The sequence below is a fragment of the Centropristis striata genome, chromosome 17, assembly GCF_030273125.1.
Source record: "Centropristis striata isolate RG_2023a ecotype Rhode Island chromosome 17, C.striata_1.0, whole genome shotgun sequence".
Classification (NCBI taxonomy): Eukaryota; Metazoa; Chordata; class Actinopteri; order Perciformes; family Serranidae; genus Centropristis; species Centropristis striata.
Genome location: NC_081533.1, coordinates 4,527,371 through 4,548,543, shown reverse-complemented (window position 1 = coordinate 4,548,543; position 21,173 = coordinate 4,527,371). Strand labels below are relative to the sequence as shown.

Below are 21,173 nucleotides of genomic sequence, written 5' to 3'. Positions count from 1 at the left end.
TCAAGAGGAAGGTGAGAGGCACCAGATGAGCTGAAGGCTGCTATAAAAGCAACATGGTGCTGTAGGCTGATCTCCTCCATGCCACCAAGTATTAATGCACTAATTCATCATTCAAAAGGAGCCCAACCAAGTATTGATGGATAGAAATGAAGATACTTTTCAGAAGCCTGACATTTGAGTTTAAAATATCATTTTTTTTTAATTGATTTTATGTAATATTCTAATATTCTGAGACACTGAGTTTTGTCTCTAAGCCAGAATCATCAAAATTACAAGAAAAAACGAACAAACGTACGAGAAAGAAATCTAAAATTTCCGATCAAAAAATTCAAATTTAAAAGGAAAAAAATGACAAATTTAAGAGAAAAAAATACAAAATTATTTAAAAAATCACAAATTTATGAAAAAAAAAAATCAAAAAATGATGTGAGGAAATGAATCACAAATTTAAGAGAAAAAACTCAGAAATTTACAAGAAAAAAAATCAAAAATTTAAGACAAAAAAATACAAATTTATGATAAAAAAAAATCTAAACATTCATGAGAAAAATACAAATTTATGATAAAAAAAAATCTAAACATTCATGAGAAAAATACAAATTTACGAGAAAAAAAAGCCTCAAACTACTTCTTTCAGAAGCCTGACATTTGTGTTTAAAATGTCCTTTTTCTTTATTGATCTTATGTAATATTCTAATTTTCTGACAACCTGAGTTTTGTGTTTTCATTCTCTCTAAGCCAAAAGCATCAAAATTACAAGAAAAACAGGCTTAAAATATTTCACTCTCTGTGTAATGAATCTATATAATGTATGAGTTTCACTTTCTGAAATGATTGACAAAAAATATTGAACTTTTTCATGAAATTCTAATTTTTTGAGATGTACCTGTAATATTATAGAATACTGGAATACATTTATCAAATCCAGAAGAAAACCATCATGTCCATTTTATATATCTAACGATAAGTCAATACAGTAATTATTGTGACAGGCCTAATTATGAGGCTTTTAAAGTCCTCACAATTGACAGAACTCTTGACCTTCCCGGGGATTAAAGGTATAATAAGTAACTTTTCTGTATCAACCCTCTGTCGAGTCCGTCCCATTAGAAGTGTAGAAATAATATGTGGCCAGCATTCCTAAACTGGAGGTAATAGGAAACACTGGATCAGTCCTGGAAGATGAGAACCATGCCTGGTTCCCCTCTTGTATCAAGCAGCAGGAAAGTTGCCTTTCTTGACGTTGCTCTTGCTGCAGTGTGACTATTGTGCAATATCAGTGCTGGAATTACACATTATAAAACCCACAACAGGTCAACAAGGGCCAACAGTCGAACAGACAAACTGCACCATCTGTTTAAAGTTCACAGACAGTCTGCTGTTGACTCACCACCTTGTAGAAGCAGGAATTAAAGCTTCTAGTACACAAATAAAAATACCTAACTAAAAAAATATTTATAAATTGAGGAAACCAATAAAAACTACAAGAATAACAATAAATAGTTATAATAATATTATATATAATAAGGAATTAATACATGAACAAATTTAAACATAGTGATACTAATAATGACCTTTAATAATAATAATAAAAACTACAATAGTTCCTGATTATATTTATGTATTTGTTTTTTTACAAAGCTTCTAGTCTTGTTGGGGTCCAAGAAGACAGAAAAACACCAACACCACAATATAGGATGTCCAAAAGAAAAGGAAAAAGATGTGGAGCCATATGTACAAAAATGACAGAAAATGTCTAAAAGTTAAACAAACAACAACAAAAATAAAAACTCAAAACAACACCATACTATTTATGTCGGAAAAAAAGGTGATACCATTTTAGAATGCCCCAAATGCTAAAAATGACCCTATAATAGTCTGTTGATACATATTATAGCATAATAAGGCCAAAAATTACAGAAAAACACCAAAATTATAGGATGTCAAAAAAAAAAAAAAAAAAAAGCCATATGTCCAAAACATGACACAAAATATCCAAAATTGAAACAAGACAAAAAAGGTGAAAAATGTAAAACAATAAAAAAAGGTCATACTTTAAAATGTTGTTATTATTATTATTATTATTATTGATTGAAAAAAAGAAAAAAAACCATATGTACAAAAATGACAGAAAATGTCCAACATTGAAAAAAATATTTTTTTAAAAAGATTGAAAAAAAATATTTTTAAAAATGTATGTCGAAAAATGTAAAAAAAAAAAAAAAATCCCCCAAAATGCTAAAAATGGCATTATTATAGTCTGTTGATGCGTATTATAGCATAAAATGTCCAAAAATTACATAAAAACATTAGCCTGGCTAACACCAGACCAAATCTCATTTGAGATTAGATCTGGACACCTTCAATGCTTTTCTCCGTAGAGGAAGTGTGGTTTACGATCCTCCGGAGCCGTTTATTGGGCGCTTAGAATGTCTATCAAAGCGTCTGTAGGTAGCTCTTAGCCAATCAGATCAGTTATACCAGATGACGTAGTAGAGCAACAGAAATGGATGGTTGTTGTGTGTGTGTCTGTGAGAGAGTGTTGTTTGCTGCTTTGCTCCTCCAGTTCTCGCTTTCTGCAAGATTATTTATTTTCACGCTTTATTCCCCCTCATGTCATTCTGCCATACACATCCACTGATTTTATGGGCAACAAACAAGCTGCTGCGGGTCTCTCGGCGGCTCCGCTGTCCCCCGGCTGGTAGCGAGATCACCAGCGGTGACCGACGGTCTCGCCGGCTCGGCGCAACGAGCCGCCGAGACCGCCGGTGCGGCGCTAATAGCCCCGCTACCGGTAATCTCGCTACCAGCCGGGGGACAGCGGAGCCGCCAAGAGACCTTTCGCCTTTCAACTTTCGCTCTAAACTATTTAAAACACCATCTACAGCTAAAGAGAGTTTCGCGTCTGCAGCAGCCATGTTGGATCCGGAAAGCTTCCAAGTGCCAAGTAGTATGCGTCATCGTCTCACCGTCCCTCCCCGCTCTGTGATTGGATCCCTAAAACAGGGCTAAGAATCCTTCCTGGTTTCCAGACTCCGCCGCAGTTCGAAATTAAATTTGAGCGCGCAAGGCAGTCTGGGTATACCCAGGCTATAACAACATACGAAAGTAGGCCAAAAAAATAATACATTTTTTTAAATGCCCTGAAATACTTAAAATAGCCCTTTTAAACTATGTTGATGCACATTATAGCATAATATGTCCAAAAATGACAAAAAACACCATGTTATAGAATGTCCAAAAAAATGGGAAACAAGCCATATGTACAAAAATGACAGAAAATGTCCAAAATTGAAAAAGGACAAAAAATATATTTTTTAAAATGTTTATATAAAAAAAGAAGTTATATTTTAAAATGCCCCAAATGCTATAAATGGCCCCAAACAACATGAAAGTTTGTCAAAAAATAAAAAAGGTCATACATTTTTTAAATGCCCTGAAACGCTTAAAATATTTAGACAAACAACACTGACAATCGATATGTAGGAAATAAACAACATAAAACAAAGAACTGGACTCTGTGGAGGAGGGTCATGGTCATGGTATCAGAGATAGTGTAGTAAGACAGAGTACCTGCCTTGTGATCCAGGTAAACCCCGATTCTGGAGGACTGAGGGCCTGAGATGGAAGTCATTTTATTGTTATGTCTGAATGTATAACCACCACTGTAACATTCTAATGACCAAGATTTGTCATTAAGTCCAAATCCACATTCATTTGCGTTCCCTGATCTGCTAATATCCTTGTAGGCAACTGCTATATGAGCAGTACTGCTCCACTCCACCTCCCAGTAACAACGTCCAGTCAGACCCTCTTTACTCAGGACCTGAAACCAATTAGTAAATCTGTCTGGGTGAACTGAATATGACTGATCTGCTGCCATTAATGTTGCTTTTCTGTTCCTGTTACTCAACGACAAACGTTTATGTACTGTATTTGGATCCAGTGTGATCTGACGAGAATATTTCATGAAGTCATCTCTGGTTCTGGGCTCTACCTGAAGCGGTAAAACGTCCACTTCAGTCACTGCCAGTGAGATCTTTGTTCCCTCCTCACTCAGAACAGCGTTCACTTTATCTCTGGCCTCTGTCACAGCTGCTGTCACCTCTTCAAAAGAGGGCAGAGGGCGATCCTCAACGCTGGGTAAGTCTTGGGACTCACTCAGACGTGACAGCGAGGGGTAGTTGCCTCAAATGCTAAAAATGGCCCTATAATAGTCTGTTGATACATCTTATAGCATAATAAGTCCAAAAATTACAGAAAAACACCAAATCATAGGATGTCAAAATAATTTAATTAAAAACCCATATGTCCAAAAATTACAGAAAATGACCAAAATTGAAACAAGACAAAAAAAGGTTTACTTTAAAATGCCCCAAATGCTAAAAATGGGATTATTATTATTATTATTATTATTATTATTACTATTATTATTATTATCTGTTGATAAATATAATATCATAATATGTCCAAAAATGACATAACAACATACGAAAGTAGGCCAAATTTTTTTTAAAAAGGACATACATTTTCTTAAATGTCCTGAAATACTTAATATAGCCCCTTTGAACTATGTTGATACATATAATAGCATAATATGTCCAAAAATTACAGAAAAACACCAAATTATAGGATGTCCAAAAAAAAAATGGGGGAAAAAAACATATGTACAAAAATAACAGAAAATATCCAAAATTGAAACAAGACAAAATAAAACAAAAAATATATTAAAAAAATGTTTTTAAAAAAAGAAGTGATATTTTAAAATGCCCCAAATGCTAAAAATGGACCCGTTAGAGTCTGTTGATCCATATTATAGTATAACATGTCCAAAAATGACATAAAAAAGGTCATACATTCTTAAAATACCCTGACACGCTTAAAATATTTCAACAAACAAAACTGACAATCGATATGTAGGAAATAAAAAGATAAGTCATTTTGTCTTAATTTACATTTTATTGAATTGAAAAAATCAAAACAACATAAAACAATAACATCACAGCTCCGCCTCATGTTTGATTTTTGGGCGGCTGTGGCTCCATTTGGTAGATCGGTTGCCCTTTGATCGGAAGGTTGATTGGTTCGATCCCTGACCACGGCAGCCTACATGTCGAAGTATCCTTGAGCACGATACTGAACCCCAAATTGCTCCCGATGCTGTCTTCATCAGTGTGTGAATGAATTCCCAATGGTGGCAGGTGGGGCTGATTAGGGTAGCCTCTGCCACCAGTATGAATGTGAGTATGAATGTGTGAATGAGCGCAGTCTGTAGTGTGAAGCGATTTGAGTGGTCGCAAAGCGACTAGAAAAGCGCTATAAGTGCAGGTCCATTTACCATTTACTTTGCACTGCAGACACACCTCACATTTAAACTCCTGTCTACCTGAGATCACACAACTCAACAGTGGCTCCATTATTTAATGGAAGCCAAAACCCAGGATAGAGAGGCTGAGTGAACGTGGTCTGGACTCTGTGGAGGAGGGTCATTGTCTTGGTATCAGAGATGCTGTAGTAAGACAGAGTACCTGCCTTGTGATCCAGGTAAACCCCAATTCTGGAGGACTGAGGGCCTGGGATGGAAGTTATTATATCGTTATGACTGAATCTATAACCATCACTCTGACATCTTAATGCCCAAGATTTGTTATTAAGTCCAAATCCACATTCATCTGTGGTCCCTGTTCTGCTAATATCCTTGTAGGCAACTGCTATATAAGCGTACCTGCTCCACTCCACCTCCCAGTAACAACGTCCTTTCTGACCCTCTTTACTCAGGACCTGACACACACCAATAAATCTGTCTGGGTGAACTGAATATGACTGATTTACTGCGATTTTTATTGCTTTTCTCTTCCTGTTACTCAATGACAAACATTTATTTACTGTATTTGGATCCAGTGTGATCTGACGAGAATATTTCATGAAGTCAGCTCTGGTTCTGGGTGGTAAAATGTCCACTTCAGTCACTGCCAGTGAGATCTTTGTCCCCTTCTTACTCAGAACAGCGTTCACTTTATCTCTGGCCTCTGTCACAGCTGCTGTCACCTCCTCAAAAGAGGGCAGAGGGCGATTCTCAACGCTGGGTAAGTCTTGGGACTCACTCAGACGTGACAGCGAGGGGTAGTTGTTGAGGAAATGCAGGTGATCTTCTGAGTGTGAGAGCTGCTGCAGGTCAGTGTCTTTCCTCTGCAGCTCAGTGATCTCCTGCTGCAGCTCCTCCTCCAGCTCTTTAGCTTGACTCACTTGGGTTTCCTGCTGGCTTCTGATCTGCTGCTTCACCTCGGAGCTTCTCTTCTTAATGAGACGGATCAAATCAGTGAAGATCTCCTCGCTGGCCCTCACAGCTGCATCAGCAGATTGATTGAAAGCCTTCACCCTCTGCTGCAGCACCTTGACGTCTTTCTCTCTGTCCTGGACTCTCTGTTGGAGTTTTTGTCGACTGGCCCCGAGCTCTGTCTGCCTGTCAGCCCTCTCTGTTGCAGCAGACACCGTGTCATGGCCTTTATGATCGTCCATGGAGCAGAGATAACAGATGCACTTCTGGTCAGTGCGGCAGAAAATCTTCATCACCTCGTCGTGGCGAGAGCAGATAAAAGCTGAGCTCATTCCCTCTCCCCGATCTGCAGTGTATGGGCGTTTCAGCTCTTACATGAATCACATGGTGTTTACACCCATCCTAACATTGGCAGATCTGTGAAAGGGGCGGGAACAACAAATACCTGAGCTGGATAGACTTTGAGCAGGAGGAGCCTGGCCTCGCCTGGCTGCTGGTTAACAAGTGGTGCTTCATTCCAGGAAGACGAGAGGTTTGAGAGCAACTCTGTGTCAGTTATAGTTGCCTTCCAGCTAACTAAGGGAGTGTCTGTGAACTGCCATCACCCAAAATGTCAATTTTATCCATTTAACCCTCTATGGTAGGCATTATGATGCCAGGAAAAAAAATGTTTGGAGCGTTTTTTTGTCTTAAAATAGACTAAATAAACATAATCTGAAGAAATGTTACAATTCTTTTTTTTTTTTTGTGGAAGTTTTTGGGGTTTGTTGCCCGTAGGCAACATTGTACCATAACGGTGCACAAGTGAAAAAGAGAGTTTTTGAAATTAATGTTAACATGATTTATTTAATAAACATGTGTAAAAGATTCTGTAGCTTCAACAGGGTACAGTACATAACATTTAATTTTAAAAACATTATAAAATGAAAAAAGCCATATGTCCAAAAATTAAACAATACAAAAAAAGGCGAAAAATTTAAAAATGAAATAATAATCAAGGTCACACTTTAAAATGATCTAAATGCTAAAAATTGTATCATTATTATTATTATTATTATTATCTGTTGATACATACTATATCATAATATCTCCAAAAAATAAAAGCCATATGTACAAAAATGACAGAAAATGTCCAACATTGAAAATAAATAAATAATAATAATAAAAAAAAATGTTTTAAAAAATGTATGTCTTAAAATGTTGGGAAAAAATCCCCCAAAATGCTAAAAATGGCGTCATTATAGTCTCTTTATAGATATTATGGCATAATGTGTCCAAAAAACAACATATGAATGTCGGGCAAAAAAAAAAAAAAAGGTCATACAATTTTTTTAAATGCTCTGAAATACTTAAAAAAGCCATTTTAAACTATGTTGATACATATTATAAGATAATATGTCAACAAAAATGTTTACAAAAAAACACCCAAAAAAGCCATATTTCCAAAAATGACAGAAAATGTCCAAAATTGAAATAACACAAACAAAAAACACATCACTCAAAAATGCATTTTATTCAAATTTGACACGCCAAAAATGGGTATCATACCATAGAGGGTTAAAAATACAACTATAAAACAATAACAGGTGCATAAATGAATATTTTCTGAAAGCACTTTAACTACCATTAAAACTACAGTTCACTGTGTCCTGATCCGGCTTTTCTTTTCTTTTTCTTTTTCTTTTTTGGAGATTTTATTTATTTTTTATCAAAACAAAAACATAAGCAACATACAAGTGCTCTCTATATTCACACAGATATCACAACAGAGAGGAAAATAAACCGCCATCCAAACCTAAATTACTTCAAGTAGCTCACGACTGACTTCGCTCCAAAAAAAGGAGAAGAAAAAGGATTCTCAGTCGCCCCCAGCTGTCACATTGTCACCCTGTAAACATACTGAGCCTTCTCTCATCCATCTATAGTGGAAATTAAATTAGAAATTATACAAATTCATGATACAATAACACGGTGGATGACGTTAATAAGAATTAATAAGTAAATTAAATAAACACGGATACAGGTACATGTCAAAAAATTAGAATATCGTGAAAAAGTTCAATATTTTTTGTCAATTATTTCAGAAAGTGAAACTCGTACATTATATAGATTCATTACACGTAGAGTTAAATATTTCAAGCCTGTTTTTCTTGTAATTTTGATGATTCTAGCTTCTAGCAGGACATTTTAGAGTCTTCATGCTTCCACAAGCTCTTTGGAGATGCTGCTGCTTTCATTTTCCAGCAGGACTTGGCACCTGCCCACACTGGCAAAGGTACCAAAAGCTGCTTCAGTGACCATGGTGTTACTGGGCTGTACTGGCCAGCAAACTCCCCATAGGAGTCTATGGGCTGTTGTCAAGAGGAAGGTGAGAGACACCAGATGAGCTGAAGGCTGCTATAAAAGCAACATGGTGCTGTAGGCTGATCTCCTCCATGCCACCAAGTATTAATGCAGTAATTCATGATTCAAAAGGAGCCCAAACAAGTATTGATGGATAGAAATGAAGATACTTTTCAGAAGCCTGACATTTGTGTTTAAAATATCATTTTTTTTAAATAGATTTTATGTAATATTCTAATATTCTGAGACACTGAGTTTTGTCTCTAAGCCAGAATCATCAAAATTACAAGAAAAAACTAACAAACGTATGAGAAAAAAATCTCAAATTTCCGATCAAAAAATTCAAATTTACAAGAAAAAAAAAGACAAATTTAAGAGAAAAAAAGACAAAATTATTTTTAAAAAATCACAAATTTATGAGAAAAAAAATCACAAATTATGTGAGGAAATGAATCACAAATTTAAGAGAAAAAACTCAAAAATTTACAAGAAAAAAAAGCAAAAATGTAAGATAAAAAAATACAAATTTATGATAAAAAAAATCTAAAAATTCATGAGAAAAATACAAATTAACGAGAAAAGAAGCCTCAAACTTCTTCTTTCAGAAGACTGAAATTTGTGTTTAAAATATCATTTTTCTTTATTGATCTTATGTAATGTTCTAATTTTCTGAGACACTGAGTTTTGTGTTTTCATTATCTCTAAGCCAGAATCATCAATATTACAAGAAATACAGGCTTGAAATATTTCACTCTGTGTGTAACGAATCTATATAATGTATGAGTTTCACTTTCTGAAATAATTGACAAAAATTATTGAACTTTTTCATGATATTCTAATTTTTTTGAGATGTACCTGTAATATTCTAGAATACTGGAATACATATATCAAGTCCAGAAAAAAACGAACATGTGCATTTTATATATCTAACGATAAGTCGATACAGTAATTATTGTGAAAGGCCTAATAATCTTGCTGCAGTGTGACTATTGTGCAATATCAGTGCTGGAATTACACATTATAAAACCCACAACAGGTCAACAAGGGCCAACAGTCGAACAGACAAACTGCACCATCTGTTTAAAGTTCACAGACAGTCTGCTGTTGACTCACCACCTTGTAGAAGCAGGAATTAAAGCTTCTAGTACACAAATAAAAATACCTGACTAAAAAATGATTTATAAATTAAGGAAACCAATAAAAACTATAAGAATAACAATAAATAGTTATAATAATATTCTACATAATTAGGAATAAATACATGACCAAATTTAAACATATTTATACTTATAATGACCTTTAATAATAATAATAAAAATTACAATAGTTCCTGATTATATTTATTTATTTGTTTTTTTACAAAGCTTCTGATCTTCTTGGGGTCCAAGAAGACAGAAAAACACCAACACCACAATATAGGATGTCCAAAAAAACAGAAAAAACAGCCATATGTACAAAAATGACAGAAAATCAAACAGCAACAAAAATAAGAAACCCAAAACAACACCATACTATTTATGTCAGAAAAAAAGGCGATACCATTTTTAAAATGCCCCAAATGCTAAAAATGGCCCTATAATAGTCTGTTGATACATATTATAGCATAATAAGTCCAAAAAAAATTACAGAAAAAACACAATTGTAGGATGTCAAAAAAATTGAAAAAAAAAGAAGCTGCATGTCCAAAAATGACAGATAATGACCAAAATTGAAACAAGACAAAATCTGTTCACACACATTATATACATTATATAATACATATTATATCATAATATGCCAAAAAAGGAAAAAAAGCAATATGTACAAAAAAATTGAAACAAGACAAAATAAAACACAAATTTTTAAAAAATGAATAAATATTAAGTTCTATTTTACCATGCCCCAAAATGCAAAAAAAATGCTCCCATTATGGTCTGTTGATCCATATTATAGCATAACATGTCCAAAAGTGACAGAAAAACACCATACGAAAGTTTGTCAAAAAATAAAAAAAGGTCATACATTTTTAAAATGCCCTGAAACGCTTAAAATATTTCAATAAACATGACTGACAATCGATGTGTAGGGGAAAAAAAGATAAGCCATTTTGTCTTAATTTACATTTCATTGAATTGACAAAATCAAAACAACATGAAACAAAGAACATCACAGCTCCGCCTCATGTTTGATCTCTGCACTGCAGACACACCTCAGCATTTAAACTCCTGTCTAACTGAGATCACACAACTCAGCAGTGCCTCCAGTATTTGATCGAAACCAAAACCCAGGATAGAGAGGCTGAGTGAACGTGGTCTGGACTCTGTGGAGGAGGGTCATGGTTTCAGAGATGCTGTAGTAAGACAGAGTACCTTCCTTGTGATCCAGGTAAACCCCGATTCTGGAGGACCAATGGCCTGAGATGGAAGATTTTATATTGTTATGTTTGAATGTATAACCACCACTGTCACATCTTAATGCCCAAGATTTGTCATTAAGTCCAAATCCACATTCATCTCTTGTCCCTGTTCTGCTAATATCCTTGTAGGCAACTGCTATATCAGCGTCCCCGCTCCACTCCACCTCCCAGTAACAACGTCCAGTCAGACCATCTTTACTCAGGACCTGCCACCTCTCAATAAATCTGTCTGAGAGAACTGAATATGACTGATCTGCTGCCATTAATATTGCTTTTCTGTTCCTGTTACTCAATGACAAACGTTTATTTACTGTATTTGGATCCAGTGTGATCTGACAAGAATATTTCATGAAGTCAGCTCTGGTTCTGGGCTCGACCTGAAGCGGTAAAACGTCCACTTCAGTCACTGCCAGTGAGATCTTTGTCCCCTCCTCACTCAGAACAGCGTTCACTTTATCTCTGGCCTCTGTCACAGCTGCTGTCACCTCCTCAAAAGAGGGCAGAGGGCGATTCTCAACGCTGGGTAAGTCTTGGGACTCACTCAGACGTGACAGCGAGGGGTAGTTGTTGAGGAAATGCAGGTGATCTTCTGAGTGTGAGAGCTGCTGCAGGTCAGTGTCTTTCCTCTGCAGCTCAGTGATCTCCTGCTGCAGCTTCTCCTCCAGCTCTTTAGCTTGACTCACTTGGGCTTCCTGCTGGCTTCTGATCTGCTGCTTCACCTCGGAGCTTCTCTTCTTAATGAGACGGATCAAATCAGTGAAGATCTCCTCGCTGTCCCTCACAGCTGCATCAGCAGATTGATTGAAAGCCTTCACCCTCTGCTGCAGCACCTTGACGTCTTTCTCTCTGTCCCGGACTCTCTGTTGGAGTTTTTGTCGACTGGCCCCGAGCTCTGTCTGCCTGTCAGCCCTCTCTGCTGCAGCAGACACCATGTCATGGCCTTTATGATCGTCCATGGAGCAGAGATAACAGATGCACTTCTGGTCAGTGCGGCAGAAAATCTTCATCACCTCGTCGTGGCGAGAGCAGACGTTCTCCTGAAGCTTTAAAGTGGCTTCAACCAGCTTGTGTTTCTTTAACAGAGCGACGTTGTAGTGAGGCTGAAGGTGTTGCTCACAGAAAGAGGCCATACACACCAAACAGGACTTGCAGGCTTTCAGCTTCTTCCCAAGGCAGAAATCACAGGTCACGTCTCCAGGTTCTGCATAGGGTTCATCAGGTGAAGCAGCTTGGAGTCCCACCTTCTTCACTTCCTCCACCAACTCTGCTAAAATGGTGTTTTTCACCAGGACGGGCCTCTCTGTGAAGCTCTGCCTGCACTGAGGGCAGCTGTGTGTTTTCTCCTCAAGCTTCTCATCCCAGTAGTCTTTAATACAGCTCATGCAGTAGCTGTGGCCACAGGAAATAGTCACCGGATCCTTTAGAAGATCCAGACAGATCGAACAGCTGAGCTTTTCTTGATCAAAAATCCCTTTCTGTGCCATTTCTCCCCCCGACGACAGTGAATGTCAGTAAGTTTTGATTCCAGATAAAAGCTGAGCTCATTCCCTCATTCCCTCTCCCAGATCTGCAGTGTATGGGCGTTTCAGCTCTGACATGAATCACATGGTGGTTACACCCATCCTAACATTGGCAGATCTGTGAAAGGGGCGGGAACAAGAAATACCTGAGCTGAATAGATTTTGAGCAGGAGGAGCCTGGCCTGGCCTGGCTGCTGGTTAACACATGTTGCTTCATTCCAGGAAGAGGAGAGGTCTGAGAAAAACTCTGTGTCAGGTATAGTTGCCTTCCAGCGAACTAAGGGAGTGTCTGTGAACTGCCCTCACCCAAAATGTCAATTTTATCAATTTAACCCTCTATGGTAGGCATTATGATGCCAGGAAAAAAAAGTTTGGAGCGTTTTTTTGCCTTAAAATAGACTAAATAAACATAATCTGAAGAAATGTTACAATTCTTTTTTTTTTTTTTTGGAAGTTTTTGGGGTTTGTTGCCCGTAGGCAACATCGTACCATAACGGTGCGCAAGTGAAAAAGAAAGTTTTTGAAATTAATGTTAACATGATTTATTTAATAAACATGTGTGAAAGATTCAGTAGCTTCAACAGGGTACAATATATAACATTTTAAATTTAAAAACATTATAAAATGAAAAAAGCCATATGTCCAAAAATTAAACAATACAAAAAAAGGCGAAAAATGTAAAAATGAAATAAAAATAAAGGTCACACTTTAAAATGCTCCAAATTCTAAAAATCTTCTTATTATTATTATTATTATTATTAACAATTTTATCTTTTGATACATACTATATCATATTACATTGAAAATAAATAAATAATAATTGAAAGAAAATGTTTTTTAAAAATGTATGGCGAAAAATGTAGAAAAAAAATCCCCCCAAATGCTAAAAATGACGTTATTATAATCTGTTTATACATATTATAGCATAATGTGTCCAAAAAACAACATATGAATGTAGGGCAAAAACATAAAAAAGGTCATACAATCTTTTTTAAATGCTCTGAAATACTTAAAAAAGATATTACAAAAATACATATTATAACATAACATGTTTAAAAAAATGTTAAAAAAAAAAAAACATCAAAAAAAGCCATATTTCCAAAAATGACAGAAAATGTCCAAAATTGAAACAACACAAACAAAAAAACGCATCACTCAAAGATGCATTTTATTCAAATTTGACACGCCAAAAATGGGTATCGTACCATAGAGGGTTAAAAATACAACTATAAAACAATAACAGGTGCATAAATGAATATTTTCTGAAAGCACTTTAACTACCATTAAAACTACAGTTCACTGTGTCCTGATCCGGCTTTTCTTTTCTTTTCTTCTTTTTTTGAGATTTTTTTTTTTTTTTAATCAAAACAAAAATATAAGCAACATTCAAGTGCTATCTATATTCACACAGATATCACAACAGAGAGGAAAATAAACAACCATCCAAACCTAAATGACTTCAATTTAAGAGAAAAAAATACAAAATTATTTTTTTTAAAAGCACAAATTCATGAGAAAAAAATTCACAAATTATTTGAGGAAATGAATCACAAATTTAAGAGAAAAAACTCAGAAATTTACAAGAAAAAAAATCTAAAATTTAAGACAATAAATTACAAATTTATGATAAAAAAAAATTAAATTCATGAGAAAAATACAGATTTACGAGAAAAAAGCCTCAAACTACTTCTTTCAGAAGCCTGACATTTGTGTTTAAAATATCATTTTTCTTTATTGATCTTATGTAATGTTGTAATTTTCTGAGACACTGAGTTTTGTGTTTTCATTATCTCTAAGCCAGAATCATCAAAATTACAAGAAAAACAGGCTTGAAATATTTCACTCTGTGTGTAATGAATCTATATAATGTATGAGTTTCACTTTCTGAAATAATTGACAAAAATTATTGAACTTTTTCATGATATTCTAATTTTTTTAGATGTACCTGTAATATTCTAGAATACTGGAATACATATATCAAGTCCAGAAAAAAACTAACATGTCCATTTTATATATCTAACGATAAGTCGATACAGTAATTATTGTGAAAGGCCTAATTATGAGGCTTTTAAAGTCCTCACAATTGACAGAACTCTTGACCTTCCCGGGGATTAAAGGTATAATATGTAACTTTTCTGTATTAACCCTCTGTGGAGTCTGTCCCATTAGAAGTGTAGAAATAATATGTGGCCAGCATTCCTATACTGTAGGTAACAGGAAACACTGGATCAGTTATGGAAGATGAGAACCATGCCTGGTTCCCCTCTTGTATCAAGCAGCAGGAAAGTTGCCTTACTTGATGTTGCTCTTGCTGCAGTGTGACTGTTGTGCAATATCAGTGTTGGAATTACACATTATAAAACCCACAACAGGTCAACAAGGGCCAACAGTCGAACAGACAAACTGCACCATCTGTTTAAAGTTCACAGACAGTCTGCTGTTGACTCACCACCTTGTAGAAGCAGGAATTAAAGCTTCTAGTACACAAATAAAAATACCTGACTAAAAAAGTATTAATAAATTGAGGAAACCAATAAAACTATAAGAATAACAATAAATAGTTATAATAATATTATATATAATTAGGAATAAATACATGAACAAATTTAAACATAGTTATGCTAATAATGACCTTCATAATAATAATAAAAAAAATAATAATAATAACAACGACAATAGTTCCTGATTATATTTTTTTATTTTTCTATAAAGCTTCTAGTCTTCTTGGGGTCCAAGAAGACAAAAAAACACCAACACCACATTATAGGATGTCCAAAAAAACAGAAAAAACAGCCATATGTACAAAAATGACAGAAAATGTCCAAAAATGAAAAAAACAACAACAAAAATAAAAAACCTAAAACAACACCATACTATTTATGTCAGAAAAAAAGGTGATACCATGTTTAAAATGCCCCAAATGCTAAAAATGGCGCTATAATAGTCTGTTGATACATATTATAGCATAATAAGTCCAAAAATTACAGAAAAACACCAAATTATAGAATGTCAAAAAAAAATTGAAAAAAAGCCATATGTGCAAAAATGACAGAAAAAGACCAAAAAAAAATCAAACAAGACAAAAAAGGCGAAAATTTTAAAAAAGGTCATACTTTAAAATGCCCCAAATGCTAAAAATGGGATTTTATTATTATTATTATTATTATTATTATTATTATTATCTGTTGATACATATATCATAATATGTCCAAAAAAATGAAAAAAGCCATATGTACAAAAATGACAGAAAATGTCCAACATTGAAAAATAAATAATAATAATAATAATAATAATTATTATTATTATTATTATTATTATTATTATTATTATTATTATTATTATTATAGTTTAATTAAAATGTTTGAAAAATGTGTCGAAAAATGTAAAAAAAAAAAAAAAAAAATGAATAAGAAAATAAAAAGCCCCATAATGCTAAAAATGGCATTATTATAGTCAGACAGAAAAACAACATATGAAAGTAGGCTAAAAAAATAAAAAAAGGTCATACATTTTTTTAATGCCCTGAAATACCTAAAATAGCCCTTTAAACTATGTTGATACATGTTATAGCATAATATGTAAAAAATAAAAATAAAAAAAACCCACCATATTATAGAATGTCAAAAAAAAATGGGAAAACAAGCCATATGTACAAAAATGACAGAAAATGTCAGGATAAAACAAAACAAAAAATGTTGAGATTTCTTTTTTAAAGTTATATTTTGAATGCTACAAATTGCGAAAAATGGCCCCATTAGAGTCTGTTGATACATATTATAACATAAATGTCCAAAAGTGACAGAAAAACAACATACGAAAGTTTGTCAAAAAATAAAAAAAAGGTCCTACATTTTTAAAATGCCCTGAAACGCTTAAAATATTTCAACAAACATTACTGACAATCCATATGTAGGAAATAAAAAGATACATCATTTTTTCTGAATTTACATTTCATTGAATTGACAAAATCAAAAGATAAAACAAAGAACATCACAGCTCTGCCTCATGTTTGATCTCTGCACTGCAGACACACCTCAGCATTTAAACTCCTGTCTACCTGGGATCACACAACTCAACACTGTCTCCAGTATTTGATGGAAGCCAAAACCCAGGATAGAGAGGCTGAGTGAACGTGGTCTGGACTCTGTGGAGGAGGGTCATGGTCTTGGTATCAGAGATGCTGTAGTAAGACAGAGTACCTGCCTCGTGATCCAGGTAAACCCCGATTCTGGAGGACTGAGGGCCTGAGGTGGAAGTTTTTATATTGTTATGTCTGAATTTATAACCACCACCTTTACATTCTAATGACCAAGATTTGTCATTAAATCCAAATCCACATTCATCTATGGTCCCTGTTCTGCTAATATCCTTGTAGGCAACTGCTATATCAGTGTACCCGCTCCACTCCACCTCCCAGTAACAACGTCCAGTCAGACCCTCTTTACTCAGGACCTGTTTCACACCAGTAAATCTGTCTGGGTGAACTGAATATGACTGATCTGCTGCCATTTTTGTTGCTTTTCTGTTCCTGTTACTCAATGACAAATATTTATTTACTGTATTTGGATCCAGTGTGATTTGAGTAGAATATTTCATGAAGTCAGCTCTGGTTCTGGGTGGTAAAACGTCCACTTCAGTCACTGCCAGTGAGATCTTTGTCCCCTCCTCACTCAGAACAGCGTTCACTTTATCTCTGGCCTCTGTCACAGCTGCTGTCACGTCCTCAAAAGAGGGCAGAGGGCAATTCTCAACGCTGGGTAAGTCTTGAGACTCACTCAGACGTGACAGCGAGGGGTAGTTGTTGAGGAAATGCAGGTGATCTTCTGAGTGTGAGAGCTTCTGCAGGTCAGTGTCTTTCCTCTGCAGCTCAGTGATCTCCTGCTGCAGCTTCTCCTCCAGCTCTTTAGCTTGACTCACTTGGGTTTCCTGCTGGCTTCTGATCTGCTGCTTCACCTCGGAGCTTCTCTTCTTAATGAGACGGATCAAATCAGTGAAGATCTCCTCGCTGTCCCTCACAGCTGCACCAGCAGATTGATTGAAAGCCTTCACCCTCTGCTGCAGCACCTTGACGTCTTTCTCTCTGTCCTGGACTCTCTGCTGGAGTTTTTGTCGACTGGCCCCGAGCTCTGTCTGCCTGTCAGCCCTCTCTGTTGCAGCAGACACCGTGTCATGGCCTTTATGATCGTCCATGGAGCAGAGATAACAGATGCACTTCTGGTCGGTGCGGCAGAAAATCTTCATCACCTCGTCGTGGCGAGAGCAGACGTTCTCCTGAAGCTTTAAAGTGGCTTCAACCAGCTTGTGTTTCTTTAACGGAGCGACGTTGTAGTGAGGCTTAAGGTGTTGCTCACAGAAAGAGGCCATACACACCAAACAGGACTTGCAGGCTTTCAGCTTCATCCCAAGGCAGAAATCACAGGCCACATCTCCAGGTCCTGCATAGGGTTCATCAGGTGAAGCAGCTTGAAGTCCCACCTTCTTCACTTCCTCCACCAACTCTGCTAACATGGTGTTTTTCCCCAGGACGGGCCTCTCTGTGAAGCTCTGCCTGCACTGAGGGCAGCTGTGTGTTTTATCCTCAAGCTTCTCATCCCAGTAGTCTTTAATACAGCTCATGCAGTAGCTGTGGCCACAGGAAATAGTCACCGGATCCTTTAGAAGATCCAGACAGATCGAACAGCTCAGCTTTTCTTGATCCAAGATCTCTTTCTGTGCCATTTCTCCCCTCGATGACAGTGAATGTCAGTAAGTTTTGATTCCAGATAAAAGCTGAGCTAATTTCCTCATTCCCTCTCTCCGATCTTCAGTGTATGGGCATTTCAGCTCTTACATGAATCACATGGTGTCACACCCAACATTGGCAGATCTGTGAAAGGGGCGGGAACAACAAATACTTTGAGTAGGAGGAGCCTGGCCTCGCCTGGCTGCTGTTTAACAAGTGGTGCTTCATTCCAGGATGAGGAGAGGTTTGAGAGCAACTCTGTGTCAGTTATAGTTGCCTTCCAGCAAACTAAGGGAGTGTCTGTGAACTTCCATCACCCAAAATGTCCATTTTATCCATTTAACCCTCTATGGTATGCATTATGCATAAGTACGCATAAGTTTTTAGGGTTTGTTGTCCGTAGACAACATTGTACCATAACGGTGCACAAGTGAAAAAGAAAGTTTTAGAAATTAATTTTAAAATCATATATTTAATTAACATGTGTAAAAGATTCAGTAGTTTCATCAGCGTACAATACATAACATTCTACATTTAAGAACATCATAAAATGAACTTTTTTAACTGGTTTCTTGTCTGAATGTTGCCTGTAGGAAACATTGAACCATTGAACCAACAACCCATTGAAATAAATGTCTTGAACAGTCTAAGTGTATGAAACTATCAAAAATGAAGGTTTACTCACCTATTAGTAGGAATTCTTTTTTCCAGATGGAAAAGGGCCAGGAAATAATAATAAAAAATAATAATAATAATAATAACAACGACAATCGTTCCTGATTATATTTTTTATTTAATTTTTTATGAAGCTAGTATTCTTTGGGTCCAAGAAGACATAAAAACATCAACACCCCTTTATAGGATGTCCCAAAAAATGAAAAAAAAAAGAGCCACATGTACAAAAATGACAGAAAAGTTCAGAAATGGAAAAAAAGAAAAGAGAGAAAAAAAACGCCATCCCATACTATTTGTCGGGAGAAAAAGGTGATACCATTTTTAAAATGCCTCAAATGCTAAAAATGGCCCTATAATAGTCTGTTCATACATCATATAGCATAATAAGTCCAAAAATTACAGAAAAACACCAAATCATAGGATGTCAAAATAATTTAATTAAAAAGCCATATGTCCAAAAATTACAGAAAATCACCAAAATTGAAACAAGACAAAAAAAGCTTTACTTTAAAATTCCCCAAATGCTAAAAATGGGATTATTATTATTATTATTATTATTATTATCTGTTGATAATATTATATCATAATATGTCCAAAAATTACATAACAACATACGAAAGTAGGCCAAATATTTTTTTTAAAAAGGACATACGTTTTCTTAAATGCCCTGAAATACTTGAGTGGTCGCAAAGCGACTAGAAAAGCGCAGGTCCATTTACCATTTACTTTGCACTGCAAACACACCTCAGCATTTAAACTCCTGTCTACCTGAGATCACACAACTCAGCAGTGGCTCCATTATTTAATGAAAGCCAAAACCCTGGATAGAGAGGCTGAGTGAACATGGTCTGGACTCTGTGGAGGAGGGTCATGGTCATGGTTTCAGAGATGCTGTAGTAAGACAGAGTACCTGCCTTGTGATCCAGGTAAACCCTGATTCTGGAGGACTGAAGGCCTGAGATGTATGGGCGTTTCAGCTCTTACATGAATCACATGGTGTTCACACCCAAAATTGGCAGATCTGTGAATGGGGCGGGAACAACAAATACCCGAGCTGGCAAGACTTTGAGCAGGAGGAGCCTGGCCTCGCCTGGCTGCTGGTTAACAAGTGGTGCTTCATTCCAGGAAGAGGAGAGGTTTGAGAACAACTCTGTGTCAGTTATAGTTGCCTTCCAGCAAACTAAGAGAGTTTCTGTGAACTGCCATCACCCAAAATGTTTATCCATTTAACCCTCTATGGTAGGCATTATGATGCCAGTTAGGAAAAAATGTTTAGACCTTTTTTTTGTCATAAAATAGACTAAATATACATAATCTGAAGAAATGTTACAAGTTTTTTTTTTTGTGGACCCTCTATGGTAGGCATTATGCATAAGTACGCATACGTTTTTAGGGTTTGTTGTCCGTAGACAACATTGTACCATAACGGTGCACAAGTGAAAAAGAGAGTTTTTGAAATTAATGTTAACATAATTTATTTAATAAACATGTGTAAAAGATTCAGTAGCTTCAAAAGGGTACAATACATAACATTTTAAATTTAAAAACATTATAAAATTAAAAAAGCCATATGACCAAAAATTCAACAAGACAAAAAAAGGCGAAAAATGAAATGAAATAAAGGTCACACTTTAAAATTCTCAAAATGCTAAAAATGGTATTATTATTATTATTATTATTGTTATTATTATTATTATTATTATTATTATTATTATCAATATTTTCTGTTGATACATACTGTATCGTAATATGTCCAAAAAATGAAAAAAGCTATATGTACAGAAAATGTCCAACATTGAAAATAAATAAATAATAATTTTTTTAAAAAGTTTTTAAATGTATGTAGAAAAATGTAGAAAAAAAATCCCCCCAAATGCTAAAAATGGCGTTATTATAGTCTGTTTATACATATTATAGCATAATGTGTCCAAAAAACAACATATGAATGTAGGGCAAAAAAATAAAAAAAGGTCATACAATTTTTTTAAATGCCCTGAAATACTTAAAAAAGCCATTTTAAACTATGTTGATTCATATTATAACATAATATGTAAAAAAAAAAAAGTTAAAAAAAAAAAAAAACACCCAAAAAAGCCATGTTTCCAAAAATGACAGAAAATGTCCAAAATTGAAACAGCACAAATAAAAAATGCATCACTCAAAGATGCATTTTATTCAAATTTGACACGCCAAAAATGGGAATCTTACCACAGAGGGTTAAAAATACAACTATAAAACAAT

The 21,173-nt window shown here is 35.4% G+C and overlaps 3 protein-coding genes across 3 annotated transcripts in view; 1 reads left to right on the top strand and 2 right to left on the bottom strand.

Moving 5' to 3' along the window:
* man2b2 (mannosidase, alpha, class 2B, member 2) overlaps window positions 1–21,173 on the top strand; it is a 52,769-nt gene that overhangs the window by 19,170 nt on the left and 12,426 nt on the right. The window lies entirely within an intron of this gene.
* LOC131989481 (tripartite motif-containing protein 16-like) lies at window positions 10,716–12,538 on the bottom strand. Its single transcript, XM_059354717.1, has one exon. It carries the CDS (start codon window positions 12,497–12,499, stop codon window positions 10,829–10,831), a length of 1,671 nt encoding a protein of 556 aa, XP_059210700.1. The 5' UTR covers window positions 12,500–12,538; the 3' UTR covers window positions 10,716–10,828.
* On the bottom strand, window positions 16,525–18,600 carry LOC131989484 (tripartite motif-containing protein 16-like). Its single transcript, XM_059354720.1, has one exon. It carries the CDS (start codon window positions 18,251–18,253, stop codon window positions 16,589–16,591), a length of 1,665 nt encoding a protein of 554 aa, XP_059210703.1. The 5' UTR covers window positions 18,254–18,600; the 3' UTR covers window positions 16,525–16,588.